Source organism: Mrakia frigida (genome assembly GCF_051309035.1).
Source record: "Mrakia frigida strain ATCC 22029 unplaced genomic scaffold BDY24scaffold_17, whole genome shotgun sequence".
Taxonomy (NCBI): Eukaryota; Fungi; Basidiomycota; class Tremellomycetes; order Cystofilobasidiales; family Mrakiaceae; genus Mrakia; species Mrakia frigida.
In genome coordinates this window covers 147,867-161,062 of record NW_027481264.1, presented here as the reverse complement: position 1 = coordinate 161,062, position 13,196 = coordinate 147,867, and the positions used below count along the sequence as shown (strand labels likewise).

General features: G+C 53.8%; 6 protein-coding genes across 6 annotated transcripts; 2 read left to right on the top strand and 4 right to left on the bottom strand.

Annotated features, from left to right (window-relative positions):
- Nucleotides 1-211: 211 nt before the first annotated feature.
- BDY24DRAFT_71425 (uncharacterized protein) lies at nucleotides 212-3,277 on the bottom strand. Its single transcript, XM_076645079.1, has 13 exons — nucleotides 3,112-3,277; nucleotides 2,949-2,979; nucleotides 2,795-2,874; nucleotides 2,645-2,694; nucleotides 2,513-2,575; nucleotides 2,402-2,440; nucleotides 1,954-2,314; nucleotides 1,746-1,849; nucleotides 1,169-1,663; nucleotides 761-1,097; nucleotides 591-673; nucleotides 478-511; nucleotides 212-375 (listed from the first exon to the last, which is right to left on the bottom strand). Exons 1-13 carry the CDS (start codon nucleotides 3,175-3,177, stop codon nucleotides 265-267), a joined length of 1,854 nt encoding a protein of 617 aa, XP_076496190.1. The 5' UTR covers nucleotides 3,178-3,277; the 3' UTR covers nucleotides 212-264.
- Nucleotide 3,278: 1 nt separating this feature from the next.
- Nucleotides 3,279-5,383, top strand: AIM22 (putative lipoate--protein ligase). Its single transcript, XM_076645078.1, has 9 exons — nucleotides 3,279-3,498; nucleotides 3,575-3,639; nucleotides 3,729-3,810; nucleotides 3,908-3,997; nucleotides 4,112-4,261; nucleotides 4,345-4,452; nucleotides 4,537-4,752; nucleotides 4,849-4,923; nucleotides 5,033-5,383. The coding sequence occupies exons 1-9, from the start codon at nucleotides 3,379-3,381 to the stop codon at nucleotides 5,255-5,257; spliced, it is 1,131 nt and encodes a 376-aa protein (XP_076496189.1). The 5' UTR covers nucleotides 3,279-3,378; the 3' UTR covers nucleotides 5,258-5,383.
- A 470-nt stretch (nucleotides 5,384-5,853) lies between these two features.
- On the bottom strand, nucleotides 5,854-6,477 carry BDY24DRAFT_415531 (uncharacterized protein; the record flags this gene model as incomplete). The annotated part of the gene is made up of 2 exons (XM_076643461.1): nucleotides 5,854-6,219; nucleotides 6,337-6,477. 2 exons carry the CDS (start codon nucleotides 6,475-6,477, stop codon nucleotides 5,854-5,856), a joined length of 507 nt encoding a protein of 168 aa, XP_076496188.1.
- A 718-nt stretch (nucleotides 6,478-7,195) lies between these two features.
- Nucleotides 7,196-7,547, bottom strand: BDY24DRAFT_415530 (uncharacterized protein; the record flags this gene model as incomplete). The annotated part of the gene is made up of 2 exons (XM_076643460.1): nucleotides 7,196-7,358; nucleotides 7,468-7,547. 2 exons carry the CDS (start codon nucleotides 7,545-7,547, stop codon nucleotides 7,196-7,198), a joined length of 243 nt encoding a protein of 80 aa, XP_076496187.1.
- A 1,500-nt stretch (nucleotides 7,548-9,047) lies between these two features.
- Nucleotides 9,048-10,632, top strand: BDY24DRAFT_415529 (carbonic anhydrase; the record flags this gene model as incomplete). Its single annotated transcript, XM_076643459.1, has 8 exons — nucleotides 9,048-9,211; nucleotides 9,279-9,401; nucleotides 9,514-9,646; nucleotides 9,723-9,780; nucleotides 9,861-10,118; nucleotides 10,246-10,296; nucleotides 10,400-10,442; nucleotides 10,533-10,632. The coding sequence occupies 8 exons, from the start codon at nucleotides 9,048-9,050 to the stop codon at nucleotides 10,630-10,632; spliced, it is 930 nt and encodes a 309-aa protein (XP_076496186.1).
- An 832-nt stretch (nucleotides 10,633-11,464) lies between these two features.
- BDY24DRAFT_390372 (uncharacterized protein) lies at nucleotides 11,465-12,923 on the bottom strand (the record flags this gene model as incomplete). The annotated part of the gene is made up of 6 exons (XM_076640645.1): nucleotides 11,465-11,620; nucleotides 11,847-11,896; nucleotides 11,971-12,325; nucleotides 12,426-12,503; nucleotides 12,613-12,774; nucleotides 12,854-12,923. 6 exons carry the CDS (start codon nucleotides 12,921-12,923, stop codon nucleotides 11,514-11,516), a joined length of 822 nt encoding a protein of 273 aa, XP_076496185.1. The 3' UTR covers nucleotides 11,465-11,513.
- Nucleotides 12,924-13,196: the final 273 nt, after the last annotated feature.

Below are 13,196 nucleotides of genomic sequence, written 5' to 3'. Positions count from 1 at the left end.
AGGGATGGACGGCTGCGAGACCGGGACTGGCCAGACGAGATCGGGTTCGGGTTGGAGGAAGCGAGCGAGGACCGGCCAGAGTGAGGCTGAGACGAAAGAAAGGAGAGGAAGAAGGAGCTGTCAGAAGACGAACGAGAAAAGGGAGCAGTAGACACGACTCACTCTTGCTGACGGCTTTCGTAATGAATTCGAGAGGAGCCCTGATAGTGCCCAAATCACAAACGGGTCAGCAAGTCGATTCGATTGAACGGGCGAAATCGAGACTCACCACGTCCCGTGTATCTCCCCCAATCCTCTTTCAATAGAGCAGAAGTCATCGCCAGAAGGAAGTTCCGGTCCCCAGGGAGACTTCACTCCGAGTCGTTTCTCGAAAAGCTGTGAGGAAAAGACGCGGCGAGGGAGAAAGAGAAAGGGAGGGAAAGGAGAGTCAGCGAAGAGCAGGAGAGAAGGGATCAAGAGCAGGCTAGATGTTCGAACCTCCGCGAATCCATCCAGTTGACCGAAGTACATACTGAAGCAAGGAAGAAGAAGAGAGAGAGGGTAAGTGAAGCTCGAGATCAAGGAGAGGGAAAGAGGGGAGAAAGACGTACGCTGGATCGTGCGACCGCATGAGCTTGACGGAGTCGATCTCGGCTGTGATGTAGTCGAACGGAGAACAGCCATATAAGGAGGACTACAGAAGAACGGAGATCAGGACGGACAAAGGGAGAGCAACTCTGGGGTCAATCGAGAACGAGAAGGTTTGTGAAGAGAAACTCACGCCGACCACCTCCTTCTTCCCCTTCCGCAACACCATCTTGTAAGATCGTCCCTCCGTCTCAGCCCTCTGCCTATCCCTCTTCTTCTTCTTCTCCTTCCTCCAACGCTCCGAGATCCCAGGATAAGTCGCGTCGAAGCTCTCGGGATCGAGCTTGTACTCCGCTTTCAGAGCTGGGATGTCGTTGAGGTCTAGGTTCGAAGGGATAGGACGAAGAGGAGGAAGGAGGATGGTCGTTGGAGGGAAGAGTTTGGGGGAAGGAATGAAGGGAGGAAGGGTAGTGTCGACGGCGGGTCGGTGGGGATGGTTGAGTCGGAAGATTGCACGGTGACGACGGCAGCTGAGAGAAGACGGGAAAACGAAGCTTCGGTAAGCGGGAGGACTGAGAGAGAGGAGAGACAAACGACTCACCGAAGACATCCTCCTCGACCTTCAACCCAAATTCCGTCGACGAGCATCAGCTCGATTCCAGCCTTACACCTCAGGCAAGCCTTCTCCCTCCTCTCCGGCGTTCCCCATAGGACTCTCACGGCTCCTGGGAGCTGATCCTCAACCGTCGAAGCTTGGTTTCGGAGGATCCTGCGTTGTTCGGCGGGAGGAGCGTGTTCGTGAGGTGGGTCGACGGAGGAGGACGAGCTGGGAGTTCCTGGGAGGGAGTCGTGGTCGTTGGCGGAAGACGAGCTGCTAGGAGCACCAGTGGTCGAGATGCAGAGTTTGGAGGTGGAGGTGATGATGGAGGAGGTGGTGGCGGTGGAGAAGGACGCGTCGGAGGAGGAGGAGGGAGAGCTAACCGAGTTGGAAGTCGACGACGAGGGTTTCGAGTGGTTTGCGTACCAGCCGGTGCCCTTCCTCTCGCAGGTAGCACACATACACGACTCGTTCCGAGGACCGAAGTAATTTTTCTCACTGAGATGAAGAAGAAGGGCGAGAAATGAAACGGGCGGAGGTCAGACGCGTCGAGAGAAACGATCTCGAGGGAGGAACTTACTAGAAGAGAGCGATCTCATCGCCCTTACGGATGTCCCTACGAGCTACGACACTGACTACGTCCTTGTCGTCCCTTGCAAGCTCGGTGTTGGCGTCGCAGTCGTGCTGTCGAACGGAAGCAACCGAAAGACGCGTCAGTCGGGTTTCCTCCTCTCTCTCTCTGCACAGTTTTTCCTCTTGTCTTCGAGAACAAGGATAATAGAACTCACGTTCACGAATCGAGCAGTCCCAAGGAAGAACTCCTCCCTTCGGTTTCGCGTCGAGTAATAGACTGAGAAGTCCTTCGCCGCCTGTTGAGCTGGAGCCGAGCGCTGAGGTCGTCTTCCTGCTCCCATAGCCGAACTCTCCGCCTGCTGAGCCTCCCCATCCTCCTCTAGATCCTTCTCCCAAACCAAATCCGAATCGGCTGCTGTATCCATCTCCGAATCCTGAGCCGTGAAGGGAGCGCAATCCCCAGCGAGGTAGGGAAAGAGCCTGGTTCCAGCTTTGATGTCGGCCCTGGCGAAGACTCCGAGCTCGTTCTTGCCGGTGAAGTGAGTGTAACGGGAAGTCTTGGCGATTTCGAGAGGGCTGAAGAGAAGGGAGGAGAAGGAGGCGAGAAGGACGTGCGTGAGTGAGAGAGGAGGAGCTTTTGGAAGGAGGGAGAAGAAGACGCACTTTGAGGCCAAGTACATGTTAAGGTAGTAGTAGGCGTGTCTGCGAAGAGATCGAGAGCAAAGTTAGCGTCGAAGGTTGAAGGAGGGAAAAGAGGAAGCAGACGCGACGAACCCTCGAAAGAGAGACTGTTCGACGCGATTCTTCGTCTTGAGATGTTTAGCGATGGGTTCCAGCCTGTTTTTTATTGGAAGAGAACAGAATCAGTGATGTAACGTAGGACAAGACGATTCGGTATTCACTGACCGAGCGAAGTAGAGGTAGGCTTGTTCGACAGAACCTCTCTTGATGAGAACCTGGAGGAGGGAAGGAGGGGAGGGAAGGAGGACGTGTCGACGAGGTGAGCTTTCCGAGAAAGATCTCTGAGGCTAGAACCGTAAGAAATGGGAAACTTACCTCGTAGATCATCTCGAGAAGTTCCTTCTGTTCCTTCAGCTTGGGATCTGGATAAGCAGAAGTTGCGTAATGAACTCCAACTTGGGTCCAAGGAACGAAGGGAAGGAGGTCAGCTCGACGGCCCTCTTGCTTGCTCCTCGACTTCAGTACTCACACCTCTTGTCACCAAGCGGAGCGATAAGGTCCTAGAGGGGTAGCAGCGTACACAAGGTCAAGTCAGGACTCGAATTCAGACGCTCCAGTGGCTCATAGGCAGACGAAGGAAGCAAGAAGGGCAAGGGGGGAGAAGGGAGGGAAGGGAAGGGATCCCGACTGACCTTCAAGTAAGCCAAGCAGAGATCATCGTCCTCCTTCAGGCCGGCGGTAGTAGCATAGAAAGGCATCTGGCAGAGAAGGTTCCCAAGGGGAAGAGAGCTCTGAAGGAGACGAGCTTTTGAAGTGGAGGGAGGAGATGAGAAGAAGAAAGAGGTCGAAGTCGTTGGACGTCAACAAGAGGTCTCCTTTCCCTTCCTCCTTTTGATTTCGCTTCTTTTTGACCCCAAACCATCATCTCGACGCCAAACGGATTTTTTCTCCACTCAACCATGCTCCATCTCCAGATTCTACCGAGCTCCCTTCTTCGATATCCGACTCTCAGTCTGCTTCAGCGGACTTGGACGGGTCTTCGACCCTTCTCCTCCTCCCCTGCTCGTTCATCAGAAGAGGTGAGCTTTCCCTTCTTACCCTTCCCTCCTCTTCTCCCACCCTCAAGCTCACCCAAACTTCCCTCTCTACTCGCAGGACCCCTATCGAGTCTACATATCGACCTCGACTGATCCATGGTTCAACCTCGCCTTCGAAGATTGGTGCGGCCCTCCGTCGACACCTCTCTTCCTCCTCCGCTCCTCTTTGAAGCTCACTCCTTTCTCCTCCCCTTTCTTTTGGCTGCAGAAAGGCTCTATCGCAAGTCGCCTCCGTCGATACCGATGCTCTTCATGTATAGAAACAGGGACTGTGTCGTCCTAGGTCGGAATCAGGTGAGCTCTTCGTTTCCTTTGAGCTCACCTTCTTCTCCTCTCGCTCTTGACCGACTCGAAGCTCACCCTCTCTCTCTCTCCTTCTTCTTTCCTCCAGAATCCTTGGAAGGAAGTCAACCTCCCCTTACTGGAAGCCAACGGAGTGCCCTTCGTTCGTCGGAGAAGTGGTGGAGGAACTGTCTTTCACGTTCGGTTCCCTCTCTCCTCCCTCCCCCCAAAACTCAGCCCTCGCGATTCGTTCTCATCTCTGAACCCGTCCAGCTCACCCTCGACCCCTTTCTTCTGTTCTGGTTGGATACAGGATCTCGGAAACACCAACTACTCCATCCTCATCCCCAAGGACATGTTTGAACGTCGTCCGAACGCTGAACTCGTAGCAAGAGCTCTCAACACCCTCGGCGTCGACGCGAAGGTCAACGACAGAAACGACATCACTCTGGATGGGTTTAAGATGAGTCCTCGTTTCTCTCGCCCCTAAGACCTTCTTCTATCAGCTTACCTTTTGCTCTTCTCGGTCTTGTTTCGTCGTTCTACATCTCCGGCTCAGCCTACAAACTCAACAATCGACGAGCGTACCATCACGGAACGATGCTCATTTCTGCTCAGCTCGCTCAGCTGGGGTCTTCCCTTCGATCTTTACGAGTCAGTTTGTACCACCCAGACCCTCTCAGCTCATCTTCTCGGTTCCTCGTCTTGAACCCTTTCCCCTTCGTCTGTTAAAAGCAGGAATTCGCCACCAACAAAGGAACCGCCTCCGTCCCTTCTCCCGTTCAAAACATCTCAACCCACCACCCTCACGTCAACCACGAGTCGTTCGTCGCTGCTGTGGTCGAGGAGTTCACGAGAGTGTACGGGGACGGAGGGAAGGGATCGAGGGAGGTTGAGGAGGGGAAGCTGTGGGAGGAGAAGGAGGAGGTGGAGAGAGAAGCTGCTGAGTTGAAGGTTCGTCGTCGTTTTCGTTCTTCCTCTCCTGGCTCCCCCACGCGCTCATCTCTCTTCGAAGCTAAACCGGTTTCCCTTTTTCTGCGCTTGGATCAGAGCTGGGATTGGGCCTACGGTCAAACCCCAGAGTTCTCCGTCGAACTGAAGGAGGAGTTCTCGTTCGGCAAGATCGTGCGTCTCGTCTCGTCTCGTTTTCTTCTTCCTTTCTAACACCTCTTTCCTCCTCTCTTCACGTACTGATTCCCTTCACACCCTCTTTTATTTTTGCCCCGCTTCTCAGAACGCAACCATCACTTCCAAACACGGCCTGATCACAGCAGCTTCCCTCTCCCCCTCCCCCTCCACCTCCTCCTCCTCTTCGTCTTGTCCTCTCGTCGCTGGCCTCGAGGAGCTGGAAGCCTCGCTCGTCGGTCAGCGATTCGGGTCGAGTTCGATCGGGTCGGAGCAGGGGTATCTGGGAGAGGAGTTGGAAGAGGTGTTGAGGTGGTTGAAGGAGAAGATGTGATTGCTTTTCCAACAACAAAGGAGCGAGAGAGGGAAGAGAGACGCGTCTCGGGTTTTGGGTTCGACTGAGGTCGGTGTTGGACGCTACCAGCCGATGTGAAGACTCGTCAGAAACGTATCTCTCGAGTTTCGAGCTCTCTCGCTGGTCGAAAGGTTCAAGCTTCGAGGGTCTGGCAGAACGAAGGGGAAGGAGAGAGAGAGGGAGAGGTCGAGCAAGGCCATCACGATCAGGTGTGCTGCCGCGAAGAGATATCTACGGCTCGATCCCAGGTTCGTCGTCGTCGCCGTCTTGGACCTCCTTCGAGCCAGTGGAGGACGTTGGGTTGAGCCAAAGGAGAAGATCGAGGAGTTTTGTGAGTCCTTGGTCGGTGGGGGGGAAGGTCTGGAAAGGAAGGAAGGAGGAAGGGAAGGTCGAGGTGATCAGCTTCGTTCGTCGCCCAAGCAGCAGCACCGGATGGCGTCGTCGAATTATACAACGAAACAAAGCCCTGAGACGTACCTTTAGGTCCACCTTGTAATCCTTCTCTGCTCGATACGAGTCCATCCTCGAGCTCAAGCTCAAGCTCATGAAGCTCAACCCTTTTCCTCCTTCCCTCTCTACCAAATCCTACAGGCTTGAACCATCTTGACGACCTCTGCGAACCTCTCCCTCTCCAACTTCCACGCTCCCCCCGCTTCCTTCTCCTCCTCCTCCTTGACCAGCTTCAAAGCCATGCCCACGACGACGGGTCTCCTGATGGCTCCCTGGTCTCCTTCGTCGTTCCATACGATGGCCGCGAGCTGGTTGACGTACATCTCGTAGATGGATTGAAGATCTTGGGAAGGAGCCGTTCCCATCAACGGGAGGAGCGTCGTCGAAGGATGAGGGGTGGGCAGGTTGGGTGGCAGAGGAGCGACGAGCAGAGTCGTGGAGAGCACTGACGGAGGGAGGAGAGCGATCGAGGAGGGGAGGGAGGCTTGCGTCTGGGAGAGAAAACAAAGCAAGTTAGGAAGAAAGGAGAGAAAGAGAAAGAGAAAGAGAAAAAGGTTTAGTTGAAGTTTGAAGGAAAGCAGCAAAACTCAAGAAAGAGGGAGACGAACGAGAGATCCGACTTTCCCTCCTGCCTGAGAAACCATGATCAGGATCTTGTCCTGGTAACCTTGAGCGGTGACGGTCGTAGGGATCCCGTGGATGGTACAGTTGGCCGAGAGAGTCTGGATCGGAGAGGGAACAGAGCTCATCTTTAGGGGAAGGGGAAGGGGAGGAGATGAGGCTGATGGTCTGAGGTCAACTTCATCAATGAGCTCGAGGGCTAAATGCGCTTTTATTCTTCTCCAACTTTCAGAGGCAGATTTTTCATGAGATGAGCTCGAGTTTTTTTTTTTCGTGGAAGACTGATTCAGAAGACGTTCATTTTCAAAGGGAGTCCAAGGCAAGAAAACTAGTCGAAAAAAAAACAAAGAGGGAGGGGACGGAGGAGGGAGAGGAGATGGACGCGCGGCGAAGGACGAGAACAGAGGCAGAGATCAAAAACAGACCGAAAAGGAACCCCCAACCAAAGCTAAACTAAGATGAAATAAAGCAAGCTGGATACATAAGATAGTGCGCATTGGGAGGAGAGGTAGGGCTCCGAGGCGAGACGAGGACGCGATCCAACGATGATCTAGGGCTGAGCGAGGCGAGAACGACGAAGCTGGGTCGTTTTGATGATAGTTTCCGACGAGGGGAAGAAGAGGTTTCCGAAGGGGCGGAGAGCAGGTAGGTGGCTACGAAGGTTGTGCGAGAGGTCTTGGGAACAAAGGGAGTGAGGAGGAGGAGACGCGGAGATCAGCTCTGCTCTCCTTCTCTTCCCCTCCCTCCCAAGCACCCAAGAGCAGACCGAACATGAAAGAGGAACAGAAAACACTCACCTCTGTTATAATCCGTTCAAAGTTCCAGGAGGTTTTTCAAGCGTGAAGCTCAAGCCTTCTTGATGTGTCGAGCGCCTCCCCTGGCGTGACCGGAGAGAAGTCGAGCATGGACGATCATAGGATCCTCAGGAGCGAGAACGATTCGTCGAGGAGCTGGTTTGGCTTGGTAGGTAGGGAGAGACTCGTCGGCGTAGGTGGGAGGGGAGATGGTTCTACGAGGAAAGGAGGAGGAGGAGGAGGAGGAGAAGAGGTCAGCTCGAAGGTCGAAAGGAAACGAGATGGATGCGTAGATAGAAGGAGAGGAAAGAGAAGGAGAAGTACTCGTACTGGCTATCGACCTTCGCGATGGAGGAGGAGAAGTAAGAGTTCTTTCGAGAGAAGAGCTTGGTAAAGGAAGGCATCGTAGTTGAGGAGGAGGAGGGGGAGGAAGAGTGGGTGAGGTTGAAGAGGAGGATGGTCGGAAGAGTCGAGCTTGTTGTGGTTGATGGGAAGAAGAGAGAACGGAAGTTCTTCCTTACGTAGGTGTATTCGGCTCCACCCTCGCCTAGTCATCCAGAAGCGAGGTCTCAGTCATCCTGCAGCAGCAGTCGGACGGAAGCGAGAGAGAGAGTGGGAAGCGAGGGGAAGCGATCGCAGAGTTGAGGTCGAGTCATGGTTCCTTTTCTCCACTCGTTGCCGATCCCCAGGACATGGGAGGGAGGCTTTGGTAAATACAGGTGATCTGTGTGAGTCGAGAGGGAGGGAAGACGTGGAGGCGAGGAGGTCGGATGGGCGTTTGGGAGATGAAGGAAAAAGGGAGGAGGAGGAGGGTGAGTCGAGCTGAGTCGAGGTCTATACTGACAGGTCGCAGCTCCCACGAAAGTCGAAGATTTGAGACGCCGTCGAGTTTCCCGTAAGGCTCTCGTAAGACTCGGGGCAAATCTTCGAAGCCGAGATGAAGCTGAGTCTCACGTTCAAGCAAAAAAAAACTTGATCTCAAAGCGAGGTCGGTGAGTTCAAGACGCGTCGAGCGAGCGTCGAGTCGAGTCGACGACGCGTTTCAGAACCAAAACCTGAGACGTCGCTCTACGTAGCCGTAGGAAGATATTACACTTTGTTGATGCAGTGCCGTCGAAGCGGCAAAACAAGAGGCTGGGGAGGAGAGACGCGACGCGGAAGCTAATCCCTCGCCTGGGTTCTCTTCGCTTTTTTTGCCCTCCACTTCTTGCTTCCTTGAACCTACTTCAAGCCAAGCTACACTTCACTGTAACACTCGTCCTTGCACGTCTCTGACAGGGTCTGCAAGACCCTGGGTCCTCGTCTTCTCAAGGTTCAAGCTCCCAAGACGCGTCGTCGTCGTCTCGGTGTCGGACGCTTTTCGACTTGGTTCGTTCTGTTCGATTCCTTCCCTGTATAGACACCTTCTCGGCGCAGCTATTTTTCTCTGGCCAGGCTCTGAAACCCAGGCACCGAGAAGAGAAAGAAGATCTTCCCTCAAGCCACGTGGTGGCGTGGCTGCTCGAGCTCGACTTTGACCTTCAGCTCTGCTATACGACGAGGCCTCTCCATTTCTCTCTCTTTGAGAAGGGCAAGAACGGAGCTGATGTTCTTCTTTTCGGAGCAGCACCTCAACGAGGAGAAAGAGAGAAGGAGAAGGAGGCATCTCTCGGTTCTTCTCGGACGGATCGGACAGAGGGCTGATCGCGTTGAACCCTCCAAGGCTCCCTCGAACCTGAACCTCTCGCCTCGCCAAGATTCGTAGGCTGGAAGTCGTTTCCTCGGTCATGAGCTAGAGTTGCATAAAGGCTCCGTACATCGGCCAAGGCGAGCTGTGGTGGACGGTAGCTAAATTGCGCGACGCTTCAAAAACAGGGTGAGCTCGACTCTCTTCTTTTCGTCAAACCACCATCTCTCCTCCCACAATGCGCTTCACCTTCCTCCTCCTCATCTCCACTACTCTCTCTACTTTGGCTTCGGCTCAGGTCTGGGACCATGTCACGCAAGGAAACGACGGCGGGAACGGGACGTTCCTGCGAGATCTGCTTTCGAGAAATCGAGAGCTCTCCGCTGCTCAAAACGCTACAGAGTGAGTAGCTCTCGGATCTCGAGTCAAAGCTTCTGTCTCACCTCGTTGTTTTCTTTCTCCATCTCAGCCCCGAGTTCTACGCTCGAGCTATCGCCACTCCTCAGCGACCCGTTGGAGTTCTCGTCGCCTGTTCGGATTCGCGCCTTCCCGACGCTCTCATCGCTGGACAGCGAAGCGGGGAGCTCTTCGTGTAAGTTGAGCCCATCTCTAGACTCTTGACTAGTTGGTAGAAGATCTGAGGAGCTCAAAGGAACCCTTCGTCGATCGTTCACCGTCTGACCAGCTTCACTTTCTTTTTTCAGCGTTCGAAACATCGCCAACCTCGTTCTCGACACCGAGTTGGCAGCCAGAGCATCCATAGAGTATGCCGTCGCTGATCTAGGGGCCTACAAAATCATCATCATGGGACACGACGGGTGCGGAGGCATTCAAGAGGTGAGTTCGACGCGTCTCCTCTCTCGCTCCGACTCGAGCTGATCATCCCTCTTTCTTTCTTTCGATATCATTCTAGGGTCACTCTCTTGCTCAAGCTGAAATCGCTCGTCACGCAGGATACACTGTCGCTGAAGGTCCGTCGACCCGTCCCTCCTTTGCTCAACATCGACGCTCTTTCTGACGCTCGAAATCGCCTTTCTTTCTCCTCTTCCAGCCCACTACCCCACCGCCGTTGCATCTTGGCTGCAAACCATTCGAGACATGATGCTCCCCATCCTCCTGACCATGAAGAGCGATACTCCTCTCGTCAAACGAACAATCAACTCGGATCCTCGAGAAGTTTTCGACATGAACTCGCACATCTTCAACAAGAGGGACGAGAGCTTGAACTCGACTGGGGAACTGGGGGAATTGGTTATAAAGAAGCCGGGGTACTTTGATGCTTCGTTGAAGTTGGGGGTGGAGGAGAATGGTGAGTTCCACAGTTTCGAGTTGAAGGTCGACGACGCGTCTCGTTTTTGTTGCGCCTCTTTTTTTTGTCTGAGCTCAGATCTCAGATCTCAGAGCTGACTCCAGATCTGGTTCGATGCTCTTCTCAGTCAAGCGCCAAGTGAACAACATCGCCGACGGATCCTTTATTCAGTCCCAGTGTTCGTCTCTGCTTTCCGGGCCTTCCTTTCTCTCCTCGTCGTTCTTCACGTCCTCGTTCTTACTTTCTACCTTCTTCCCCTCTCCTTCTTCTTCATTCATCAGGGTCCCTCGGAAGAAACGTCACCGTCCACGGATGGGTTTACTCGTCAGTCCCGTCACCCTTCTTCGATTCGATCTCACCAACTCTCGACGGGTCGCTGATCACCTCTTTCCCTTCGTTTTCTGTCCCATTCAGGCTCTCTTCAGGTCTCATCCGAGATCTTGGAGTCTCAAGATGTCTAGGAGGAAGCTGTTTCAACATGGGGCGAACCGACGGTTACGGGAGTTTGCAGTAGATCTTCTTCGATCCAAACACGAGGAGAGCAGAGAGGGTTGAGGAGTCGAGACGGTTGTAGGAGCGTCGATGGAATCGATTGCATGCCATACATATGCGAAGAGAGCCGAGAGGTGAGTGCAAGCGACGAGAGCTGGCGTCTCTTGGTGCTGAGAGAGGGTCGACGACGCGGTGGGAGGACCGGCCGAAGGGCAGAGAATCGAGAGGGCAAGCAAGAAAGTCGAGGGCGTCAGGGCTTCATTCTTCGAGCCTTGAGTAATGGCTCTAGACTAGTGTCATGTTCTCACGTTTGGGTCTTCAAAACGGTGGGAAATCTTCTTCAATCGGTTTCTCCTCGCTCGTCTAACGTCGTCCCTCTTCGTTGCATCTTTCTCCATGTCGACTCACTCTTTCACTCTACGGATACAGAGAAAGATTAAACATCTTCCTAAGGACCCAAAATCTTCCGCAAAGCAAACGTCCTCTTCTCTGCTCAGCCAGACTCCAGCTTCGACGAAGCGTCGTCTCGCCTCTCCTTCGCCCCCTTCGTCGGCTCCTCAGACATCCATACCTCCAGCGACCCACTGTTCCAATGCCCCTTTCTATGTTCATTTCACTCTGAGAAACGATGGTCGACTTTAAAAGCTCGAAACAGATGGGAGAGGAAGCGAGAGAGGCGCGTTTCGTTGATCATCTCCGGATGCCCTAGTCTAACCTCCCGCCTCTGTGAAGAAGTCCTTTGAAACTGGCTCGTAGGTACACTTTTTGAGCTGCGGGACTTCTAAGGACTGTCACCGTCTCTGGGGTCGGGGGAGAAAGACGTTCTCGACGCGTCGTCTCCTGTTTCGAAAGGAGGGAGAAAGAGTCATACGAGAACGAACGAGAGGCCGAAGCGATATAGAACTAGAGAATGACAATATGAGGCAATGGAAAAATAAGAAAGAAGCCAGTAGGAGACGGAGAGGAGGGAACAAAACGATGCAAAACCAGGGGACCAAAGGCGAGAGAGGCTGGAGGGGGAGAGGCGAGAGAGGGACGAAAAGGAAAGAAGACACCGTAAACAGAGAAGAGAGAGATAAGGAAGGATGATATGTACGGGGTGGGGAGCCGATAGAAGAGAAAGAGAGAGAGAGGGGTCGGAGGGAGGGGATCGGACGAAAATGAGGAAAGGGAAGAACGAAACGGCGACGAAAGCAAACGAAGAAGAAACAAACGCGAGAGTATCTACTAGTCTACCTCTTCGAGAGTCCACCGGAGCTGTTCCAATCGACCCAAAATCCCAAACCCTGAGAACAACCGTCCCCGAACACGAAGATCGTCGCAGAGCATCCCGAGAACGTAGATTCGAAAGATCCGGAACTCCTTGACGCGGGCGGCTCCGTCTTCTCCGAGGCAGTGGTTGTCGGCGTTCGGGAAGGGGTTTTGGGTCGACGCGTCCACCATGAAGTCGATGATCTCCGTCACTCGAGAGAGGGGGATGACGGTTGAAGAAAAGAGCTCCATCAGATGTCCGAGGTAGGTCTCGAGAGCAGTGATCTTCTTCTTGTGCTTTGAAGAGTTTGAGGCGTTAGGTAGGAGGTGTTTGACGAGGGAGGAGGCGATGTTGGCGTGAGGGAGGGAGAGAACCGAGGTGATGCGAGCGGATGGGAGTTCGGGAATCCTGCCTTGGCGCTGCTTGATAGAGTAGTTTGAGAAGACATCCTCATCCTCCGAGGCTGAGAAGAACACGGGGAGGGAAACGGGTCAGCACGACCGCTCTTTCGTCTCGAGAACTCGTCGACGAAGAGAGAGGAAGAAAAGAGAGATTTTGCTCACCTTGGACGGCGAGGAAGGATCGGCCGGCTGATCCACTCTGTGAACCAAAGAAACTTTGGCAGTCACGTTTAATAGCATCTGAGAGGGGAAGAAGAGGAAGGGGGGAAGAGGTCGAAGGTCAGCGGCGTGCTTTTGAGTCGCGAAGCGTCGAGAGAAAGTCGAGTGCGTTCGACTGCGTTCAACTTACCAGGAGACGGAGATGCTTTAGTGCTGGTAGAGGTGACCCTCCGACCGATGGGACGTCTTGGAGCAAGAGAGAGAGGAGAGGGAGAGGGAGCAGCGACGAGAGCGACGGCGGCGGCGACAGCAGTAGCAGCGATGGCAGCGTCTTGCTCCTCCTCAACTCGACCTGGTAGAGTCAAAACAAGAGGTAAGAGGAGGAGTCAGTTCTCGACGCGTGAAACGAAGCGTGAAGATTGAAAACTCACGACGAGCCTCAGCGAGATGATCGTTCTCGAGAACCATCTTTTTCCAAGCGGACTCGAGAACTGTATACATGGAAGGGGACAGAGAAGAACGAGACGAAGTCAATGATCAGCGCTTGCAAACGACGTGTCGTCAAAACAACTCACAGTCAAGCTTCGACTCCTCGCGAGGACGATATGCCGCCTGACGTCCTTCAGCCGACGAGTCGTCCGAGAATGAAGAGCTCTCCCACAACCCTCAATTCAGTCAGATCATAGGACCTTTGTCCTAGGCTCGTTGACATGAAATTCTTTCATCTTTCCTCTTTCTCTCGACGCCTCCTCCGACACCGAAGCTCCACAAGAC

Excerpts from the sequence above, each read along its gene's own strand:
- BDY24DRAFT_71425 (XM_076645079.1), bottom strand. The coding sequence starts at position 3,177 with ATGCCTTTCTATGCTACTACCGCCGGCCTGAAGGAGGACGATGATCTC. Across the intron at positions 2,315-2,401 it reads AACATGTACTTGGCCTCAAA|CCCTCTCGAAATCGCCAAGA; the intron begins GTGCGTCTTCTT and ends CCTTCTCTTCAG. Across the intron at positions 674-760 it reads GGAAGAAGGAGGTGGTCGGC|TCCTCCTTATATGGCTGTTC; the intron begins GTGAGTTTCTCT and ends GTTCTTCTGTAG.
- AIM22 (XM_076645078.1), top strand. The coding sequence starts at position 3,379 with ATGCTCCATCTCCAGATTCTACCGAGCTCCCTTCTTCGATATCCGACT. Across the intron at positions 4,453-4,536 it reads CTTCCCTTCGATCTTTACGA|GAATTCGCCACCAACAAAGG; the intron begins GTCAGTTTGTAC and ends TGTTAAAAGCAG. Across the intron at positions 4,924-5,032 it reads AGTTCTCGTTCGGCAAGATC|AACGCAACCATCACTTCCAA; the intron begins GTGCGTCTCGTC and ends CCCGCTTCTCAG.